Source organism: Phocoena sinus, chromosome 19 (assembly GCF_008692025.1).
Source record: "Phocoena sinus isolate mPhoSin1 chromosome 19, mPhoSin1.pri, whole genome shotgun sequence".
Classification (NCBI taxonomy): Eukaryota; Metazoa; Chordata; class Mammalia; order Artiodactyla; family Phocoenidae; genus Phocoena; species Phocoena sinus.
This window is the reverse complement of record NC_045781.1, coordinates 30128952-30150651: the sequence shown is the minus strand read 5'-3', so window position 1 is coordinate 30150651 and position 21700 is coordinate 30128952. Positions and strand designations below refer to the sequence as shown.

Below are 21700 nucleotides of genomic sequence, written 5' to 3'. Positions count from 1 at the left end.
TGAGTAGAAAAGAGTGAGTGACACATGGGGAAAAAATGAACAATTACAACACATTTCACTTTCTACCATGTTCTCCCCATTCAGCTCTGGAATAAGGTTGCCAGAGAAGATAGAGGACACTCAGTTACATTTGAATTTCGGAGAGACAACAAAAGTCATTTTAGTTTAAATAATTTCATGCAATATTTGGGACATATACTAAAAAAATGATTCATTATCTGAAATTCAAGTTTCACTGGATGTGTCGTATCCCAGATTTGCTAAACCTGGCAACCCTACTCTAGAAGGAATTGCGTGGCTTGAGGAGCAGCATCTTCCTCCGAGCTCCTCTCTAACAGCTGACTCTGATGCCTTTGGGGCCTTTGCCTCCTCCTTTTAAAGGGAGCTCACGCAAAGATGAGCTGAGGGCTGGAAGAGCTGTGCCCAATAAGCAACTTGCTCAACTCTGGGATCAGCCAGTGACTGCCCTGGAAATGGAAAGCCCCTTTGCACCTCCAGGTGAAAAGGCTCCGGAAGCACACGGGGCCCGAGGCTTTTCCACACGCTCGGGACCCAGCACGTACCATAAAACCAGGAGACGCCTATGGCCTCCATGAGCACAGCAAACAGAATGGAGGTTCCCGCCGCAAACGTGTCCAGCAGGGTCAGCACGTATATTCCACCCTGGGGCATGGACAGAGAAAGCCTGAGGCCATGATGGATAGAAATGGCTATCAACTGTTACATCCATCAAAATTGAGCTGTCCCCTGTCCCGCTCACTCAGAACTCACACCCACCCCCAACACAGGTAACGGGGTTTCTGGTGCTACTGTGTTGCTGCTATGTATTCACTGGGTCTGAGGGTGGGGACTTCAGCCAGTAAAAAGCAAGATGGATTTTATCAATGAAAAAAAAAATGTTGCCTGCCATGTCAGTAGACAAAAGATGTTGCAGCCATCACATTATAGCCACCCCTCTGAAGGTGAGCTCTGAGGGAATTCAGGATAGAAACAGGATGCCCGCCATCTAGCAGTCAGCAAAAAGCTCGGATACTGGCCCTAGATAGCTGAGGTCCATATCAAAGGAATGATTTCAGTGAGCCCAAACTCTTGCATCTTCCCATACGCGGAAAAGCACGAAATTCCTTAACTTGAGATGTCTGGTTTTCTTTAGTCAACAGTAATCTTTTGATGTAACAACTACCTGGTCTTTGTCGCAAAAACTCATGTATCCTGGATCCTCCCTTACCTCTCTGGAGCAGTCCCTCAGAGCTATCTGAGATGCTGTGTCCCAGGCTTAAGTCCTCAGTTTTGTCCACCGAACAAAACATAATCCTCAGCTTTCAGGTTGTGTGCTTTTTTCAGTTGGCAGTTTAAAATGGACTTTTGCTGTCCCCCCAAACCAACAAGCAGTTGAAAGATTTGTCTCAATGGGGTGTAACCCTAAGGGACTGGGCCACGGAGTTCAGGATACCAGGCACTGCCACGGTTCCCCTGAGCTCACCCTAGCCCTACCCCCCAGCTTCAAGTCTGGGAATATCTGGCTGGATTGAAATGCAGCCTCAGAAGCCCCAGGTGACCCAGAGCCCAGCCCCCCTCACCTTGGTTATGCAAAACAGGGCCAGAAGGAAGGTTCCAAAGGAGACACCAAATGTGAAGAGTTTCCGGTGTCGTTTCAGGACCTGGAAGTCGTCGGCCAGGCCCGTGATGACCGCCTCCATGCCTCCCATCTGAAGGGAACCAGGCAGGTGGGATACAGAGGTGAATGAAAAATGTTGTCCAACATATCAGCAAACAAAGGATGCTGCAGCCATCAAGCCATCAGCCACTACTGCTGCCCCCGCAAAGGTGCACCTGAGGGGACTCAGGATGGGAAAGAAAGGATACTGGCTCTAGATAGATCTGGTGCATATCAAAGGAATGATTGCAATGAGCCCAGACTCTTGCATCTTCCCATGTATAGAAAAGCGCTAAATTAACTTGAGATGTCTGGTTTTGTTTAATGAACAGTAATCTTTTGATGCTCTGACCACCTGGTCTTTGCTGCAAAAACTCCTACATATCCTGGCTCCTCCCTGACCTCTTCAGAGCAGTCCCTCAGAGCGATCTGAGAGCCTGCCTCCCAGGCTTGAAGTCCCCAGAAAGTCTGCCAACTGAAACATAATTCTTAACTTTTAGGTTGTGCACTTTTTTTTTGGCCGCACCACGCGCATGCGGGATTGTTAGCTCCCCAACCAGGGAGTGAACCCGTGCCCCCTGCAGTGGAAGCTCGGAGTCTTAACCACTGGACCACCGGGGAAGTCCCAGGTTGTGCATTTTTTTTTTTTCAGTCAACTCAGGAGTGAGGGACTCTCTGAACCCCAGTCTCAGGCCTCCCGGCTCCCTTGGACCTCCCGCAGCCCTGGACTCATGAACCCTGGAGGCTGCCTTGCTTCTCTAGAGAAATCAGCAGATCCTCCCTTCTCCCCATCCTCTCACCCTACTTCTGCCCTGTTCTCAACCAACCTCAGAACTCAGAAACCATGTGGGAGAGGGTGAAGAGATAACTCCTGTCTCCCCCTTATCAACAGGGACCTGACTGCTGTCCGCTCACTCAGCCTAAGTGGATGCTGATGAAATACCGTGGGAAGAGTGGTTGGTTAGAGAACAAGAGTTCTAGCCACGCCCTCTCTGAATTCAGTGTCCCATCTGTAAAAGGAGAGTATTGGGCTGGCTTATCTGAGGTCCCTTCTAATGTAGAGTTCCATGATGTCAAGTAGGTTTCTCTTGGTTCCTGGCTTTGGCCTAAATCTTGTCTTTCTGAGTGAGTACTGATTTCCTTGTTTGCATTTAAATAAGGTCTTCTGCAAACAACTACTGATCAGGGGCTTGAATGCGGGGGAACTCTGAGTAGTGTGAGTGTATTTAGGGCAGGGAAGGTCAGGTCTAGTGGTGTCCGTGGGGGGATGGTATCCCCAGCCAGGTCACTCACTGAGCTGTCAATTCCCAGAGCCAGGAGCATGACGAAGAACACGACAGCCCAGAACGTGGATCCTGATAGGGTGGAAATGGCTTCTGGGTACAGGATGAAGACCAGGCCAGCTCCTGTAAGAAACGTCAAGGACCTCATTAATAGCTGGGACTGTTGGTCTGAGCTGCAGCTGATAGGAGAGCATTTTGAGGCCCAACAAGCCCCAGCCCAGCCCCATGATGTTTGGACAGTCGTGTGTAGATGGAGCAAACCAAGGTCTAAAGATGACTGATGAAACCAGCTTCAGCCTGAGTTCACCTATGCACCAAGGAGGTTGACCTCAAACAACCAAGCCAGAGGGCAGTGCCTCTCCCGGACAGCTACAGGCAATGGTCCTCAAACTCCGCCTCCTGCACCCCGTGAGGGATCCTCTTACTCTCAAAACTTTGTGATTTTCAGAGTCCATCAGAGGCAGCCCCTCCCCAAGTCTTGGCCTGTTTGTGGCCATAAGAATATGAGAAGCAGCGGGGAAGGACACAAGCTGGTTGAACAACTTCAATCGCCTGAGTCTCAGCTTTCTGATCTTTAAAGTGGGTCTATTAACACTTGCCTAGTAACACTGCAAGAACTAAACCAAGATATGTCTTAGCACAGGGGCTGGTACAGAGTCAGTGCTCCCAAATCTATCTGGTCTGGCCTGACTCAGAAGATGATTCTGCCTGGACTTCCTACTGATGGCCTCAAAGAAAGCGGGCAGCTGGGAAAGCTCCGTGTCCAGTCCTCTCAGTCCCACAGCCACAGGAGAACTGCTAAGAAAGAGGTGAGTTTTGCAGTCCCCGCCTCCTCAGTGGGCGAGTCTGCCCACCCACCTTCAGTGGCCACATCCTCAATGTTGACCTTGTGTTCATGGGCCATGTAACCAAGGATGGAGAAGATGGCGAACCCAGAGATGAAGCTGGTGACACAGTTGATGGTGCTGGTGAGCAGGGCATCCCTGAGAGAAAAGAAAGCACTGTTAGTTCAAGTGGTCTGACTCTCCCCAACCCCGCTTATGGACTGCTGGATCATCTATGGAATCCACGGCTTCAAATGCCAACCCCCTCTTCAGCGTCCCTGCTGCCACATGGGCCCACAGCACCCCACCATCACAGGGTCAGAACCTGTAGGTGCAGGAAATAGGTCAGCAGCTTCTGGATGAAACACTTTAACACCAGAGCCTGATATCAAACTCTTGCTGGGAAATCGAGGCACCAGCCTCCTTCCTCAACAAACTTTCTGTGGCTCCCCAGTGCCTCCCAACTTTTCACCCAGGCATTCAAGAGCTTTGCTGAGATGACCCAAACTTCTTTCCAGGCTTATTTCCCATGACTCCCCAACACGTACTCTCTGAGCAAACCAGTCAACTTGCTGGTTCACAAACACACCACATCCCCTGGCTTTGCTCATGCTGTAAGTTGTCCACTCACTCCGTGTCTGCCTATCCCAACCCTAACTATCTTCCAAGGCTCACCTCAAATGCACTTCTGTGCTCTTGCTGACCCCCCATCAGATGGCTGATCACCCCATTTCCTTAGCCTCCCTAAAGCCTGTCCCACTGGTATGCATTCATCCTACTCTGTCTTGTACCAGGGAGGTTATGATTCTGTCTTAAGCCTTTGATAGAGAGGGATGGAAGCAGCCCCATCTGTGCCCATGTCTGAAGCCCTCACAGCACTGGGGCTGCAGCAGGCAGCATTAAATGCTTACAGGACCAGGTGATCTAGAGCATGGTCTTCTGACTCTATGGCACTGAGCAGACCTCTCATTCTGCTGTGTGGTCTTAAGCTCTGACCCTGCTAGGCCCTCACCCCTCAAGCAACCAGCCTGGATATTCCAACCTTGTCTGCCTGGGCATCAGATGGACAGACAGGCAGTGCTGGCTGCTCTGAAAGCCACACAGTGCCCCTCTGTCCCAGCTACCCACCCTCATGATATCCCAGTGTCAGTGGCCTCAACTTTGCCAGCTCCTCACCCTGCATCTATTTGGGAGGTGTCCTGAACTGACATATGTTCATCAGGACCCCCATAGGCCATGTTGGCGTTCACAGAACATCCAGGATGGTCTACTCTGCTTCATTTCATGGGGAAAGAAACCCAAGCGGAAAATTTGACTTGTCCCAGACCAGAGCCCTCTCTCCCATCCCTGCAAGGGTTGATTCCCAGGATTTAGAGCTTTCCAGAGCCCCAGGGAGGATCTTACCTATAGCAGTTGTTGTCAAATTTGTTGTAACTAGCAAATGCAATCAAGACACCAAATCCAGCGCCCAAGGAAAAAAATATCTGAGTTGCAGCGTCAATCCATACCTGAAATGGGCGGATAAAGGCCATCACCCTCTGTTTCCACAGAATTTGGTTACCTCACTGCTCCAGAAGGGCTGGGAAGTCCCAGGGATGCCCTAAGACCTGAGGAAATGAGGTCTGAACTAGAGATGGGCAGCCATGCAACTCCTGCTCTCCAGCAGCCTGTACAAAATCACTGTGGAGAGAGGCTGGGGTCTCTCTAGCATCTCCCAGCCTTGGGTGGTCATGAGTGAGCTCACCCCAGAGGAACTCACTGGCTCAATTTGACATCCTGATTTTCAAAGAAAGTGAATAAACAAAATGTTCTAGACTAGAATGTGGATAGGGCAAGGGCAAAGGGTTATGACTATCTCAGCGGTTATGGAGACAACATCTTCAGAAAGGGGTAATGATTCCTAGTAGCTTCTACCAACCCATAGACAGTGGTGACTCCTTGGTGGCCAGTCGGGTCTACTTCCTTCATCTTTTGGATGATGAAACTGCATGGCTGGAAGCCTGGAGATCTGAGCTCCTCTGTAGCCTCTCAGCCTCATGGTCTTGCCCTGGTCAATTTCACTGTCTATATCTCAGTTTCCTCATCTGTACAGTGGGGATAATTTTACCTAGCTCACCAGGACTAAGCCACAATTTGGATTTGTGAGACTTCTGTCATCTCCCCACTTGTGCTATTCTAGACTTCCCCTGCTTTGTAAGCAAAGGGTGTAATGAGAGAAGCAATCTGATGGAGGAAGATATATCTGCTCCCTGAGACGGCACTCAGGCTGAGTTTTTACTGTCCAGAAAGACTTAGGATATTTAAACAATGCAGAACAGATAGAACTCTGACTTGCTTCCCAATTTACAAGGCTGTTTCATGTCTTACGCTCTGTTATTTTTCTGACAGTTACTAAGGAAGTAGGGTTTTCTCTTGGTTACTGGGCTGTAACAGAGTTGTGCTGGGACAATGGGAGGTGTGTACTGGGAGGCATCCGTTCTAATCCTATGTTGATCTTGCCTGCCAGGATTATTATGGGTTCAAGTAGAGTGTGGGGAAGTCTTTGGGGATTATGAGGGGAAATATTGAGGTGTGGTCACTGAGGCAGACGCGAGGGAGGAGGTTGGAAATAATCTCAGCTGTGATTTGAAAATGCTCAAGGCACTAGGAACCTCTAAGATTGTCCCTGTTCCCAGCCTCACTGTGCTACTTTGGACTCCACTCCAAAGTCACCCCACCTTCATTGTAATCGCTGCCTCTGGGCAGGACAGTGAGCTGGAGGGGCTGCGAGGGGAGAGTCAGCAGGGTTTGGGTCTCCCTGTGGCTGATGCCACTCCTTATGCCAACATCACAGATGGTACCAGAGGCCAGAGTTGGAGACCAGAGTAGAAATAGGGCTAGGGTGGCTGGGGTGAGGCTGGGGCCATGGCACAGGGCAGAGGTAAGAACCCAGGACAGGGTATTGCTTTCCTTGAAAGGAGGGGTCTGCAAAGGCCACTCAACAGAACCACAGATCCCGAGCCATCAGAGCTGGACAGGCTCACGGAGACTGTCAGGTGCAAATCAAATTGGCCTTGGTCAGGTAGAGAAGCTGCAGCCCAGAGTGGGAAGGATCCATCCGAGGCTACGCAGAGCTGGGACCAGATTTTCTTTCACTGCCTGCACCGAGAACCCTCCCCAACCCTGGCCCAAGGGTGGGTGGTCACTGGGCACTGACCGTGGCCTCTTTCAGACGGTAGAAGTCGATGTGCAGGTAGGCGTTGATGCCATTGGAAGCGCCGGGCAGCGTGATGCCGTGGACCAGGAGTACAAACAGCACGAGGTAAGGCAGCGTGGCCGTGATCCACACCACCTGGCGGTGGGCAAGGTCGCAGTGAGGGCCCGACTCTGCCGCCAGCGGGGTGGGGGGCTGGCGGGGGGTGAGCCAGTCACACCCTCCCCACACGTTCCTTCACACAGTACGCGTGCTAAAAGCTCCACCTCTAGGCCAGGCCTGGGGCACTCCAGGACAGAGGGGACAGACCAAGGCTGCACCCAATGAGAAAGTCAGCACCCTGGGGGCACCGCTGCCAAGGAAGCCAAAGGCAGTGAGGACGCAGACTCTCTCGGTGCCCAGCGCCTCCTGCTCTACCAGCTTCCTGCACTAACTAGCACCCTCACCTTTACGCCCTCCTTCCTCCCTTCTCTCCCCCTCTCGTTTACCTTCATTCAAGCGTGTCCTCCTAAGCTCACCACCCAGGGAGGGACGTGGCTGGGCAGAAAGCAGAATCCCTGCTGCTCTTTATTTTGGGATGGATTTAGGGCAAAGACAAACTGCCTCATCCAGAAACCCATAAGGGAAAAAACTGTCCCCGGACTGAAAAGAGACACCAGCCCACCCTGCCCACGATGAAGAAACAGAGAAGAGAGGCGGGGAGAGGAGAAGGCTGCGTAGGCTTCCTCGCTGTTCCTTCTCACCCCTGACTATACATTAGACGACTCTGGGGGAAGTTATAGACAAAAATGTCCAAGTTCAGACTCCATTTTTGGAGTTTCTGATTTAATTGGTCTGGGATGGGGCTTGCACTCCATGCTTTAAAAGCTCCCTCAGGTGGATGCAGGGGACAAAGACAGGTGAGGATCATTTATTGAGCAATTTCCATCTGCTAGCCCAGCAGTGAGGACTTCTCACCCCATCCTCTCAGCTGCCCTGGAGGCGGGCAGGATCATGAACTGCCCTCATTTTGCGGGGTGAGGACACTGAAGCTTAGGGAGCATCATTCATCCTGAGGTCACCCATTAGTGAATGATGGTGCCGCGACTCCAACCCATCAACCGACACAAAGCCATGTTCTTAATCACTCACGCTACTGCATATTTGAGACCCACGTTCAAGTCCTGGCTCTGCCAAGATGGCTGTGAAACCCTGGCCCTCTCTTGGCCTCAGCCTCCCCATCTGTACAAGCAGGCTGGAGTACATGGCTTTGGAGAACCTTCCAGTTCAACACTTAGGCGTTTGGTACAGGCTTGTAGTTTCTAAGTGCTGGTTCAGCCAACACCTATGAGTGGGGGGTGGGCAGACAGGACTCCAGGGCGGCAAGTAGCACTGTGTGCACACTTGCCCGATGCCCTGGGGGCTGACTGGCCTCCGCCCTCTACCCTGCGGTGGTCGGTGGGCCAGGGTCACAGAGTGTGTGGTCTGCGGTAACCCCTTTCCTGGATTCAGACTGTACCTCGCCCCCCAATATCCCAGCTGCCAGCTGTGGAGCCATCTTCCCAAGAACAGAGCCTCCACCGGCCAAGACAGGAAGTTTGAACACTTGCAATTCATTTCAGGCCAGCTCTGTGGCTTTGGCAGCCTGCTAAGAAAAGATCCGTGTCCTGTTCCAGACGTAGTCTGGGAAGAAATAAGCAATGCTCTTGGTTTTCTCATGAGCCAGAGTATAAAAACAATGAAAGACAGGACACTGCAATGTCCTGCATGAAGTTCCTTATTCTAGAAAGCCCCTCCCTATGGACTGCAGGGGTCCTTGCCTGCTCTGGAGGCAAAATGTGGGCAGGGACTTCAGGCGACAAGTTTCCATCTGCAGGGGGCTTCCTAGGGCAACACTCCTGCCCCACTCGTCATTACACTCCTCAGGGGAGGGCGTGAGTCCTCCTCCTCCAAAGGTGACTTTGCACAAAGAAACGGAGCATGCGAGTCTCCCCTCCTTTTCTCTTTAGCATCAGTCTCCCCATAGACAACTCAGGCCTGCTCCAGCCAAGTGCTAAACAAGGTGGGGCAGGCTGTACCCCTTTGGCGATGGCTACAGGAAACTTAATCTTGAGGTGTAATATTAGAAGCCCGTGGTGGCCCCTCACCCAGGCCGGCAGCAGTATTAAAGCTCATACACCTTCTGCAGCTCTGCTGCCTGCAGAGGCCAGGAAAGCCCTGCTTTTGATACCCAGGAGAGGCCCAGAGAGACAGGACAAGGCTGGCCTGGGGCTTCTGTAGTTTTGCTTGCAGCTGAAAACCCTTTCCCTCTGCCCCATCTCTACCTGACCTAGCCCAATGCCACCTTCTCCATGGTCTTTGCAGACCCTCTCAGTCTGAAGACTTTCCTTCTTCCACTAATGTAACATCTTATGGTTTTTGGACCATGGGAACTCATGGTAAGAAAAACCTTATTTATCGAGACGTATGGCTTGCTATAACTGAAATGCAAAAATTCCACAAGACATCTCTATCTTTAGTATGTGCAATGCACGCTGTTATTTTCTAGACGATTTCATTTTGAAAAATTGTGGTGACCCACTAAATTGATTTAATGACAGTTGAAAAACCCACAGTTTGTATCTCAATTAAAGTGCAACCTACCTGATGTAAAATTGTTTTCAAGGTAAAGTTAAGTTTTTTAAAAAGCAAGATCTATAATAGTGTGTATAGTTTGTGATCATTAGTGTTTATTGAAAGGGGGACACACATATGTCTCTGAACGGAGACGCAAGAAAATAATAACATTGACCTACACTTACCTGGCTATAACACACATAATACTACAATCAATTGAATCTGTCTTATTTCTTCTTGCATCACTAGTACTAGCATCAAGCCTGGCACATAGTAGGTATCCATAAATGTTTGCCGAGTTGAATTCAAAAGAACACTTAATGAAGTTCCCCAAACTTATTTACCCACCTACCTTTCTTCCTCCCTTCCCTTCTTTCCTCACTACTCCGTCAATAAATATTTACTGAAGACCTACTATGTGTCAGGTGTTGGGATGGTTGTGGTCCTAGCCTGGTTTTGCTCTATCTTAGAATTCCTCCAAGCCCTGGTCTGCATTTCATTTGGGTTCTTCCTTGGGGCAGATACCATGTCTCCAATACGCTGATAGGAAGTTCCACTTCAGGCTCTTGTCAAATTTCATTCCCGTTGGCTGCTGGTCCCCTGTCACTATCTTTGCTATCTATGGCATAACCAAGACTTTAGGAGAACCAGAGAGAACCCTGATGCACCCCACTTTTCAAAATCAGTAGCCTAGGGCTTCCCCAGTGGTGCCATGGTTAAGAATCTGCCTGCCAATGCAGGGGACACAGGTTTGATCCCTGGTCAAGGAAGATCCCACATGCTGTGGAGCAACTAAGCCCATGCGCCACAACTACTGAGCCTGCGCTCTAGAGCCCGCGAGCCACAACTACTGAGCCCGCATACCACAACTGCTAAAGCCTATGAGCCTAGAGCCCATGCTCCGCAACAAGAGACGCCACTGCAATGAGAAGCCTGTGCACCACAAGGAAGAGTAGCCCCCGCTTGCCACAACAAGAGAAAGTCCACGCGCAGCAATGAAGACACAACACAGACAAAAATAAATAAATAAAATAAATTTAAAAAAATTCAAAATCAGTTGCCTAATGAAGCTTCTCATAAATTCATGCCTACCTGATTATTGTTGCCTTGTAACCCCCAATGAACATACACACTGTGTATTCCACACTGACTCTGGGCTTTACCACAAGACTTATCTTGTTCATTGGGACAATAGCAAGCATGATGAAAACAGAGACTGGAAGAGCTACTTGTACATTGGGGCTTGTCTGCTTGGAACATGCTCTTGGAACTCAGCCATCATGCTGTGACATACCCAAGCTACAGGGCGAGGCTGTATGGAAACTACCCAAGGTGCTCTGGTTGACAGCTCCAGTTAAGCTCCCAGCCAGTACCAACTGCCATCCATCAGTGTTAGCCATCTTGGAGGTTCCAGCCCAGTCAATCCCCCAGACATGTAGCTCAGGCAATATCACATGGAGCAGAAGAACCACCTTGCTGAGCCCAGTCAACCCACAGAATCATGAGAGGTAATAAAATGGCTGTTATTTTACATCTCTACATCTTGAGGTATTTTGTTACACGGCGATAGCTAACCAAAACACTGGACAGAATATTTCCCAGCTACAGCCTGTTTAATACAGCCAAGCTCCACATGGACCCACAGGGTCCAAATGGAGCTGTTGTTCTCATGGTATTCGTCAGGCTCAGAATCAATGTGGGCCATGACCTGAGTATACTCCACCATGAGGTGCTGACTATGGGGGGCATTGTCACCTAAGTCAGAATGCCAACTCTGGCAGGCTCTCCTAGGTCATCAAACCCTGTGCTCCTCTCTCCAGGAAACGTAGACCCTTGCGAGCACTCCGCACTGTGTCAGAGGATGCCCCAGGATTCATCTAGATATCTTCTGGAGCATTCTCATTTATTCAAAAATTCAGAGGTGGGAACAATCAATTTTATAGAAGGAAATGGTTATATGCTAGAGAAGGCTGCAATATTTGCATGCAGTTTTAGTCCAGAATTTAAGATTTATCAAACACATGTCAACAGGTTGCTTTGGGCTTTTTCCAGAGACCCTTGGGGTGTCCCGTTACCTGGTCTCTGCTATTAGGGAGGCTTTGGTGGGAAATTGTGAAGAACTCTGATCCACTTGCACTCCCTTATCCTACTGCTGGGGAGTCCTGGGCTTAGGGAAGGGAGGGGATTCATCTAAAGTCTCCAGCAAGCCAGTGGTAGAGCTGGGGTGCAAACCCAGGTTTTGTACTTCTAGCACCACCTTTTCTTTTCACCAACTACCTGTTTATAGGTAGAAAAAAACATCTTTTTTGAGGCCAACCTCCCAACTGAAAGAGAAACAAAGATATTACCTTTCCTGATGTCTTCACTCCTTTCCAGAGGCTAAAAAACAGGACGATGACAACGACAATCAGACAGAGCAAGAGCTGCCACTGGGGCAGGCCGATGTCATGAATCCCACTGCTCTCGTGAAGGTGCAGGACGCCACGTCTGCGGGGAGGAGAGGGGAGCGGACCGGGGAAGATGGTGTCGTCAGGGAGGATGATCAAGGCCTCGACCACAGGCCAGTCCTCGAAAGTGCACATTGATGGAGACAGGCCCTCGGCTGCCCCCGCTACAGCCCTGCATCACTTGGACCTGCCCTGCACAGTCATGGCCTGTGCTCAGCACCTCCCTGTCCTGGGCCAGCAACTCATCTGGGGAGATGTCCCCACCCAAGGCTGCTTTTTAAACGGTAACAGAAGCTTTCAACATAACAAATATCTCTTGAGTGCCACCTGCAAGCCAGGTCCTAGGGAGATGGTGGTAAATAAACAGAGGAAAGGTCTCTGCCCTCATAGCACTCATGGTCTAAAGCAGTGGACACTGGAACATTTGGCAATGTCTGGAGATGTCTTTGATTGTCACGACTTGGGTAGGAGACATCTAGAGGATAGAGAAGTGAGACATCCTATGATGCACAGGACAACCTAAACATCCTATAAGGCACAGGACAGCCTCCAAAATTCCCATGTTGCTGAGGTTTAGAATCCCTGGTCTAGAGACTGAGATAAGAGTAAACTTTTCTCCTATTTGGGAATATCTACCCCAACTAAAGGTATGTGTATCCTCTGCTTTAGCAATTCCACTCCTGGGTGTTTGCCCAGTAGAAACATTGTACATATGTTCACCAAAAGACATGGTCTAGAATGTTCATAGCAGCATTATTCATAACAACCCCAAATTGCAAAATAAATATCTATAAACAGTAGACTACAGGGACTTTCCTGGTGGTCCAGTGGTTAAGAATCCGCTTTGCAATGCAGGGGATGCTGGTTTGATCTCTGGTCGGGGAACTGAGATCCCACATGCCTTGGGGCAACTAAGCCCATGCGCCTCAACTAGAGAGAAGACTGTGCACTGCAACAAAAGATCCCGCGTGCTGCAACTAAGAACCAATGCAGCCAATAAATAAATAAATATTAAACAAAACAAAACAAAAACAGTAGACTACATAAATTATGATATATTCATAAATTGGAATATTATATAGCAACTAGCTCTGTATGGATGAATCTCACACACCTGATTTCGTGAGAAAGAAGTCAAAACCGAAAGAGGACTGCTGGGGGCAGGTGACAAGGCTGTGGACAAGCAGGTGATGGCTCCAGCCACATGGAGCTCCTGGGTGACAAAAGCTGGTGCAAACATTCCCCATCTTGAGCCCTTTTCCTCTTCAGTAAAATGGCTCTCGTGAGGCTTACGTTGCAGAATGTGAGACAGTGCCTAGAACCCAGGAGATGCTCAGCACCAATGGTCATTGTAACTATCATTCTGACTGAGTCCCAGCCTTTAAGGAGCAGCGAGCATTGGCAAAGAAGCTAAGGAGTGCCCAGAAAACTCAGTCAAGGGAGTCACTGTGGCGGGCTCCACTGAGGGGCTGGCTGGTGTCTTCTCTGCGGGCCTGTGGGAGAGCCGGTGAGTTGAGAAGGGACGGCCAGGTGTGGTAGGGACGAGATGGGGAGAGGGAGGTGGGTGGTGACAGGCAAACAGAGGAGTCTGCAGTGAGCGCTCAGGAATGAATGAGCAGAGCTGTGTGGCTGATCAAGGCCCACAAAGACCCGTGTCCCCATCTCCAGAACGGCCTTCATCCCCACTGCCCCCAGGCAGGATGCTGTGGACATAAACTACTCACCCTGCATCAACTTCCCTGAGCAATCAGTCTCTGTGTCTGGCCCCTCCTTGTCCTAGCTCTTGGAAATCAGCTCACCCAACACCCCCGTCCTCATGGCCCGATGCCAGGCCAGACCCATATTCTGTTCCTCCAGGACTACTGTAAAAACCTCCCCATCCTCCCACCATCCCAGTGTCTCTACCTCCAGTCAGCCTCCTTAAACCTACAGTCTGTGCTGCTGTAGAACCATCCGATTCATCTGAAGTTGTGTTCTAACTTTGTCACTCTTCTGCCCCCAAGTCCTCAGAGGCTCCTTATCACCTAGAACAGCGGTTCTCACTGGGGGCAATTTTGCCCCTGCTTTCCCTGGACACTTGGCAACAGCTGGAGACATTTTTGGTTGTCACAGCTGGAGGGCAGAGGGGTGTTACTGGTGTCTAGTGGGCAGAAGCCCGGGATGAGGCTAAACGTCCAAAATGCACAGGACAGCCTTCCCACCGCAATTATCCAGCCCCAAATGTCAAAAGCATCAGCGTTGTGGAATCCTGGTAGAGAGGATAAAAACATATGCCTTTCAGAATCGGAGGCCTTTCTCAGTCGTCCTGTACCAAGTGCACCCCATGCCTTACCACACCATGCCTTTGGCTCCTGGCGACCACCAGCCACTTGTCATTCCCGAATTATATGAAGCTCTTGTTGCTCTGGGCCTTGGAACTGTCTGTTCCTTTATGCCTAGAACACACTTCCTGGCCCAATGTGTCTGCCTGGTGAACTTCTGTCCCTGCTAGTCTCAGCTCAAAAATGAGGCCCTGGCTGAGGTCCCTCTCCTATGCTGAGAAGGAGGGAGAGAGTGGGAGAGGGAGGGAGAGAGAGAGAAAGAGAGAGAGAGGAAGAAGGAGGAGAAGGAGGGGAAAGAGGAGGAGGGGGAAGAGTAGGGGGAGAGAGAGGAAAAGGGAAGGGAGGAGGGGGAGGGGAGGAGGGGGAGGAGGGGGAGAGTGGGGGAGAGAGGAAAAGGGAAGGGAGGAGGGGGAGGGGAGGAGGGGGAGAAGCATGGGGTTGGGGAGGGGAGAGGGGAGGGGAGGGGAGCGAAGGGAAGGGAGGAGATTGGAAGAGAAGAGAGGCCGGGCATATCTAAAAATATGGAGAACCAGAATCAGGTACTGAGCCCATCTGACTCTTAATCCTGCTTCTTCCCATTTCTTTCCATACGGGCCAAGTATTGAATGGTATCAATAACCATTTGGCCAATTTGACTGTTAAAATCATGAAAAAAAAAAAAAGGCACTGAACCAACTGTGCTTGCCCTCAAACGTGCTAAAATGACTCTAGAATCCAATCAGATGGCCAAAACGCCTCCTAACCGGCCCAGGTGACCCACATGTGTGTGAGGTCCACTTTCAGCCTCGCAGTGGTTGTCTAGATACTTCATCAGTGAAAAAGCCAGACTCCAGAGCTGATTTCCAAGAAAAGTGAATCCAGCCTCCTCTCCCGTAACAGGCCGAAGTCTTGGGGATTAGTACAAGTAACTTTGTTGTTTGTTGTAGTTTTCCAACAGTTTAATGAAAATGAATCATCGTGGAGTACACGGTCCAGACTTTCCGATGTCTATAGGCCAAACGGGCTCAGATCTCACTTGACATTTAAGTGCAAAGGGTTAGTGTTGGGGTGGAGGGAGAGTTCTCTTCCCCACCAGGAACACGCAGTGGGTAGAAGTTTTCTATTCCCTGAGCATGTTCACCAAGGGTGCCCTTTTACAGATTAAGTTACAGAGCCTCGGGGTTTCCCCTTCAGCCTTGGGCTATTTGGCCTCAGGCCTAGAGCCTGGGGAGTATTGAAGTTTTGTTCCCTTGAATGATATGTTCAATCTATCAGCTTAAATAAGTACAAGATGGCAAGAGAATTGGCCAGCAAGCTCCGAGGAAAGCAAAAAAAAACCAACTAATCTCTTCAGGGTTGGTTGGCCCTGGGAGTCCTACCTGATGGGTCCCCAGACTGAGAGGGGGTAACTTTTAAAGCAGAAGCATTTAGATAAAAGGGCCATTAAAAACAAAGTGAGAGAGTGGCATGGACATATATACACTACCAAACGTAAAATAGATAGCTAGTGGGAAGCAGCCGCATAGCACAGGGAGATCAACTCGGTGCTTTGTGACCACCTAGAGGGGTGGGATAGGGAGGGTGGGAGCGAGGGAGACGCAAGAGGGAAGAGATATGGGAACATATGTATATGTATAACTGATTCACTTTGTTATAAAGCAGAAACTAACACACCATTGTAAAGCAATTATACTCCAATAAAGATGTAAAAAAAACAAAACAAAGCAAAAACAAATCCAGAGGCAGCTCATGACTTAGATACTGAGAAGCACACAAAAGCAGCTTCAGGGTGAGAAAGAGATGCATGAGAAGGGCTCTGATCTACCCACAGACACTCCTGCACTCCTGTCCCGAATACACCCCACTGCAGACTCTGATGAGATGGAAGAGAAGACAGGGGAGAGGCCTGTGGATGGGGTGAGGGCCTTAACTCAGACGGCCCGGGTTCGGATCCCAGCTCTGCCACTTCCCTAAAACCTGTACCACTACATTTTTATCTGGAAAATAGGAGTAATTCCCACCTCCATGAACTGCGAGGACTAAATGGGACTTGCATATGAGAAGATGCTTGGTGCCTGGCTCACAGCAGCTGTGAAGCTTGGGGTGGGGATGTACTTAAAAGGATGGAGGAGGGGAAAGAAGGGGGAGGCGGAGAGGGGATAGGAGCTCTGTGGAGCAGAAAGCTGTAGAAATAAGCCTTGGATTCTGCTCCCCACAACATCCCCCAAGCCCCTTCAGCCCCACATAAGAGAATGTCATCTTCTTCCACCTTATTCTGCTCACAGCCAAGCTGGGAGGAAGTTTAAGGCTGTAATTAAAGCAACCTGGGTTTCAAAACCCAACTCACTTCTCCCTTCGGCTGGGGCAGATCTGCTGGCTATGAAGACGTCAGAGAAGGAATCAAATAATAACTAGACTAGAGACAAGGCTATCATTTCCCATTTTAATTTATAAGGACGAGGGTTGCCAAGAGCAAAAAGAAAGATCATGTTTTCTTCCTTTATCATGAGATGAAAAAGGAGAAAGCATGGAACCAATTACATGTATGAAAAAGGAGAAAGCATGGAACCAATTACATGTATCATGCAGCACCCTCAGCTCCACTATCCTTTACCATCTCCTAGTCCAAACCACACTTACAAACTAGGAAGGCCTAAAACCTCCGCCTGCAAGGTCCCTAAGGGTTCTGGGATTGTCCGAGGCCACACCCCTAAGGAGAAGAATAAAGGAGGCCCTAGATTTTCCATGACATGGTACTGTAGGCATGTTAGCCTGAGCCCACTAAGGATCTTATTCTGTTTGAGATGGGAGAATGCAGTGGCTAAGACAGGGGCTTTCAACCTTGGCTGGATATTAGAATCACTGGAGGAGCTGTTAATACTAATCTCCACGCCCCACCGGCTGCACCCAGACCAATGAAATGAATCTCTGGGTGTGGGATCCAGGCATCAGTGTGTTTTAAAGCTCTCCAAGTGGTTCCAATGAGCAGCCAGTGTTTAGAATTGCTGGGCTAAGAGCCTGGACTTTGGAGCCAGACTTCCTGGATTCAAACCCACTTCAAATGTCACTTCCAAATGCATGGCTGGGATATAATCAAAGCTGGATAAATGTTAGCTGTGACTATGACAGTATTTTGGAATAATAATAGCCGTTTATAATGGCTAGAATCCAATATAACACAGAAGTTAAGCCTGCGGACTCTGGAGTTTCACTGCTTGGCAAGGGAGGGGCCAGGGTGAGGAGAGTGAGGCTCCTGGGGGCAAAGTGTAAGGGGGCTCTCACTCTTCGAGTCCTGTAGCTGCAAACCGTCTGGGTCCAAATCTTGGCTCTGCACAGGACTAGCCATGTGGCCATGGGCCAGTGATTTACAGTGATTTATTCATCTGCAAAATGAGGCCGCGTCACATATGCAATGAAGGGAAGAGTTACAGAAACCTCATCAGGCTGGTGTGAGGCTTACACTGAAATAACACATACAGAGAAGTTAGCAGAAAGCTTGAGGCACACGGTCAGTGATTAGCTGTTGATGTGATGAGGAGAAAGACAGGGATGATGGTGTTGCTTAGATGCTTACTTTAAGTAACAGCAGTCCTTCAGATCCGTCTGGGGCTGTAGAAGGATTTTGAATTCCATGACAACTGTGGACCCTCTCCCCACAAAATTCCCAAATCTATGTAATTGTGCACATGCCTGCTGAAGTCTGCAGAAAACACAGATGGGGGTAGCTGGACACACAGGTCCAGGACCCTTAGCAAATTCTCCGCCATGGCTCATTGAGGGTAGTTCCTGGGTCCTGAGAACCCTGACTCCTCTGAGCCCCAGGAGGCAGCAGACTTTCCAGAGGCCACCTTTAACCACACCAAGGCTCCTTGGTCATGCTGCACCGAGATGGCAGGAGTGGAAATGGTCCTCAGGAACCCCACTCTCTGGATAATCAGAACTCGTTCCAAGGTCCTTGGCTTAGGGAATATATAGGACCAAAGAAGAGTGGCCCTAAGGTTTTGGTGTTGGTAAATTCTTGTTCTCCATCCTCTAGACCTGCACTGCCCAATATGGTAACCACGAGCTATTTACACATAAATGAATGAAAATTAATGAAGTTAAAAATTCAGGGCTTCCCTGGTGGCACAGTGGTTGAGAGTCCGCCTGCCGATGCAGGGGACGCGGGTTTGTGCCCCGGTCCGGGAAGATCCCACATGCCGTGGAGCGGCTGGGCCCGTGAGCCATGGCCGCTGAGCCTGCGCGTCTGGAGCCTGTGCTCCGCAACAGGAGAGGCCACAGCAGTGAGAGGCCCGCGTACCGCAAAAAAAAGAAAAAACAAAAAAATTCAACTTAGTCACGCTAGCCACATTTCAACTGCTCACTGACCACGTGTGGCATGTAGCTACTGCACTGGGCTGTGCAGACATAGGACATTTCTATCGGAGAGTTCTCTTGAGCAGGACTGCTCCAGACCAGCAGTCCGCAAGCCACGCCCCGCCCCGCCCCCAAATCCAGCTGTGGCCCACTGAGTTATGGCCTGTGAGCTAAGGATGGTTTCTATCTTTTTAAAGGGTAAAATCAAATAAAGAATATGCAAGAGACCTACGTGGCCCACAAGGCCCAAAATATTTCCTATCTAATTTTTTACTGGAAAGTTTTCCAACCACTACTCAGACCATGTGTACCTTGAGAGTGAGGTTTGAGTGGGATTTACTTGTCCTGCCCCACAGTTTGTACCAGGGACTTTCTGCTTAGCTGCTAACAGTTGTGTAGGGGGTTGCTACAATGGGACTCACCCCCGCCTGAAGCATAAAGACAATAGATGCTACATTCTGAAGAGACCACCATGCAAACATTTGAAATAAGGTGACTGAAAACAAGTTGACTATTACCAACCTCAAGGACTTAAAAGGACGGAGTAGAGGTTGAGAGGATTCTAGGGAGCAACAAAATAAATAATGATGGCTATGGGTTAAAACCACAGAATAAAATAAATACCAATGAGGCCATACTGATAGAAATGAATAAATGAGTAAACAAACAAATGAATAAATAGGGACTTTTCAATTAATCTAGAGGGAATGATGGGACTAGAAATCACTTTAGATCAACACTATAAATAATAATCCTTGTTTGCAAGACTCATTGAAGGATGGTAAGAACTGTGGGCAAAAGTCTGATGACAAATGAGATATTTGCATAACCTCAAAGTAACTTCCCAGAAGACACTTACTAATTACAGAGAATAATGCTACCTCTGCACAGGAGGAAGCTGGTAGATAGCACTTTAGCTGAGTGATCAAGGTCAACATGCCTAATAATAAGAGACTGGCATCCTGTACCCCCTGATATGATGCACCGAGAAGGACACAATGTCATTTCCAAGTTATTCTTGCCAAAAATGTCAAAGTCAGTCTAATCAGGAGAAAACAATGACCAACCCACACTGAGGGCTATTTTATAGAAAAACTGACCAGTGCTCTTCAAAAGCATCAAGGGCATGACACTCGAGGAAAGACTAAAGAACTCTCACAGATTGAAGGAGACTAAGGAGATGTGACAATTAAATGCCACATGGGACTCTAGGTTGGATCCTGGACCAGGATATGACATTAGTGGGAAAACTAACAAATTCAAAAATAGTCTTTAGCAGGTTAGTTAATCCATGTTAATTTTCTGATTTCAATCATTGCACTATGGTTGTATAAGGTGTCAACATTAGGGGAAACTGGGTGAAGGGTCTACAGGGGCTCTGTGTACTACATTTGCAACTTTTTTCTACCTCTAAAATGATTTCAACATAAAATATTTCTTTTTTTAAAAGATGTTCTGTCTTCTACACCAGTCAGTGCCTCTCATACACATAGTCCAAATAATTTCTCTGAGCTGTACACAACTGGCCTGCCTCCCACTTCCTAAATCTCACTCACAAACTCTGGCTACTTTCACCCATGGAAGCCCCAGAGAGACAGCAGCACACGGTGGACCAGGTGACAGCTTCAGGATCAGATTGACTTGGGTTCAAGCTGCAGCTCCATCATCTACCAGCTGAGCCCTTAGGTGTTCCCCTGGCTGACTTCATCAGTTCTTACGACACCTCCTCCTAGAAGCCCTCCCTGACCACCTGCACTAAAGTTCCTTTTCCCTATACAATCACTGTGTAACACTGGTTTTAGTTCCTTAAGAGCACTTATACTCCCTAAAATGTGTTTGATTTCCTGAAGGGCATGTTCACGCTGTACAGCATTCTTGCTTCCTTACCTTTTTGCTAGTGTGTTGTCTCCCCACCCCCATTCTGCGCCAGAACACAAGCTCCTCAAGCTTTGTCCACAGCTGTATCCTTGGCTTCTAGCCAGGATCATGCCTGTGGTGGCTGCTGAGTATACATTACAGTGACTGACGTGGCCCCCTCCCCTCCTGTGGTTTTCCTTAGCGTTTGGCTCAGGTCCTGCCCAGCACAGGTCTCGATGCGCCCGTGTGAACAGGACAAGGGGTTGATGACTTACTCATAAAACTCTGCTGCCGGCGTGAACTTGTACTTGGAGTACGTGGTATGGTTGCCCAGCACGGAGCTGTTGAGGAGCTTGGGGTCGGTGCAGTTGGGGCTGTTCCAGGCATGGCCACAGTCAGTCCAGGGCAGGTTAAGGGTGAAGGAGGAGAAGAGGTAGTAGAGTGACCAGGCAATGATGACATTGTAGTAGAAGCCAACGTAGAGTGCAATGAGGATCACAGCGTAGCCAACTCCTGGGTGGGGGGCAGAGGGGGTCAGGCGGGGGCAGAGGGGGTCAGGCAGCGGCTTCCTCAGAACCACCTCTCCTGGGGAGCTGGCTCAAACCATTGCACTACCCGACCTGCCACACCTCTCTTTTTTTCTGTAGCAGACTGTCGGAGCCCTAAATCCCCTAGGGCCCCACCCCCCATTCCTTTGCCTGAGGGCTCTCTCTTGCCCCTGGAGCCCCTTCTGTCCACTTATCATCAGGCAAGGCGAAAGTGCCAGGACATTTAATGCCCCAGGGAGCAGCCGGGTCAGGTGTTGGAGCATAAGTATCCCAGCTCCCCCCACCCCTTGGGCAGGATAACACTGAGGCATGATAACATTCTCTCCCAGCGGAATGAAGCCCCTTGCCCACGGTGGAAAGGCACGTGATCCATTTATCATGTCTGCCATGGGAGCAAGAGGGGAGAGTAGTGGTATGTGTTCTGGGTACTTCTGACACTTCTGTGAGTTTTTCCCAATCAGGAAAACAGATTCCCTCTGGTTACTCAGCTGTACAGCCTGGACAGGAACCCAGATTTCCAGACTTTCTAGGCTAAAGCTGTTCCTGACACCCCCAATGCGTTCCATGTAACTTTGAATGGTGGACGTGCTTGACCTTGCCAATAACTGTAAATCTCGAGAGAGTTGGTCTACCGTAGATC

The 21700-nt window shown here is 49.4% G+C and overlaps 1 protein-coding gene across 22 annotated transcripts in view; it reads right to left on the bottom strand.

Moving 5' to 3' along the window:
* The window catches only part of SLC6A2 (solute carrier family 6 member 2), a 70457-nt gene that overhangs the window by 4800 nt on the left and 43957 nt on the right, over positions 1–21700 (bottom strand). For all 22 annotated transcript variants that reach the window (XR_004346963.1, XR_004346962.1, XR_004346959.1 and 19 more), the window contains 8 exons: positions 20788–21025; positions 11901–12039; positions 6961–7095; positions 5169–5272; positions 3799–3923; positions 2951–3063; positions 1581–1709; positions 564–663 (listed from right to left, as the gene is read on the bottom strand). Coding sequence is in view for 3 of the 22 variants with exons in the window: in XM_032613493.1 (XP_032469384.1) it covers positions 564–663; positions 1581–1709; positions 2951–3063; positions 3799–3923; positions 5169–5272; positions 6961–7095; positions 11901–12039; positions 20788–21025 (1083 nt within the window). In the remaining 19 variants the exon portion in view is untranslated. The remainder of the gene's footprint in view (positions 1–563; positions 664–1580; positions 1710–2950; positions 3064–3798; positions 3924–5168; positions 5273–6960; positions 7096–11900; positions 12040–20787; positions 21026–21700) is intronic.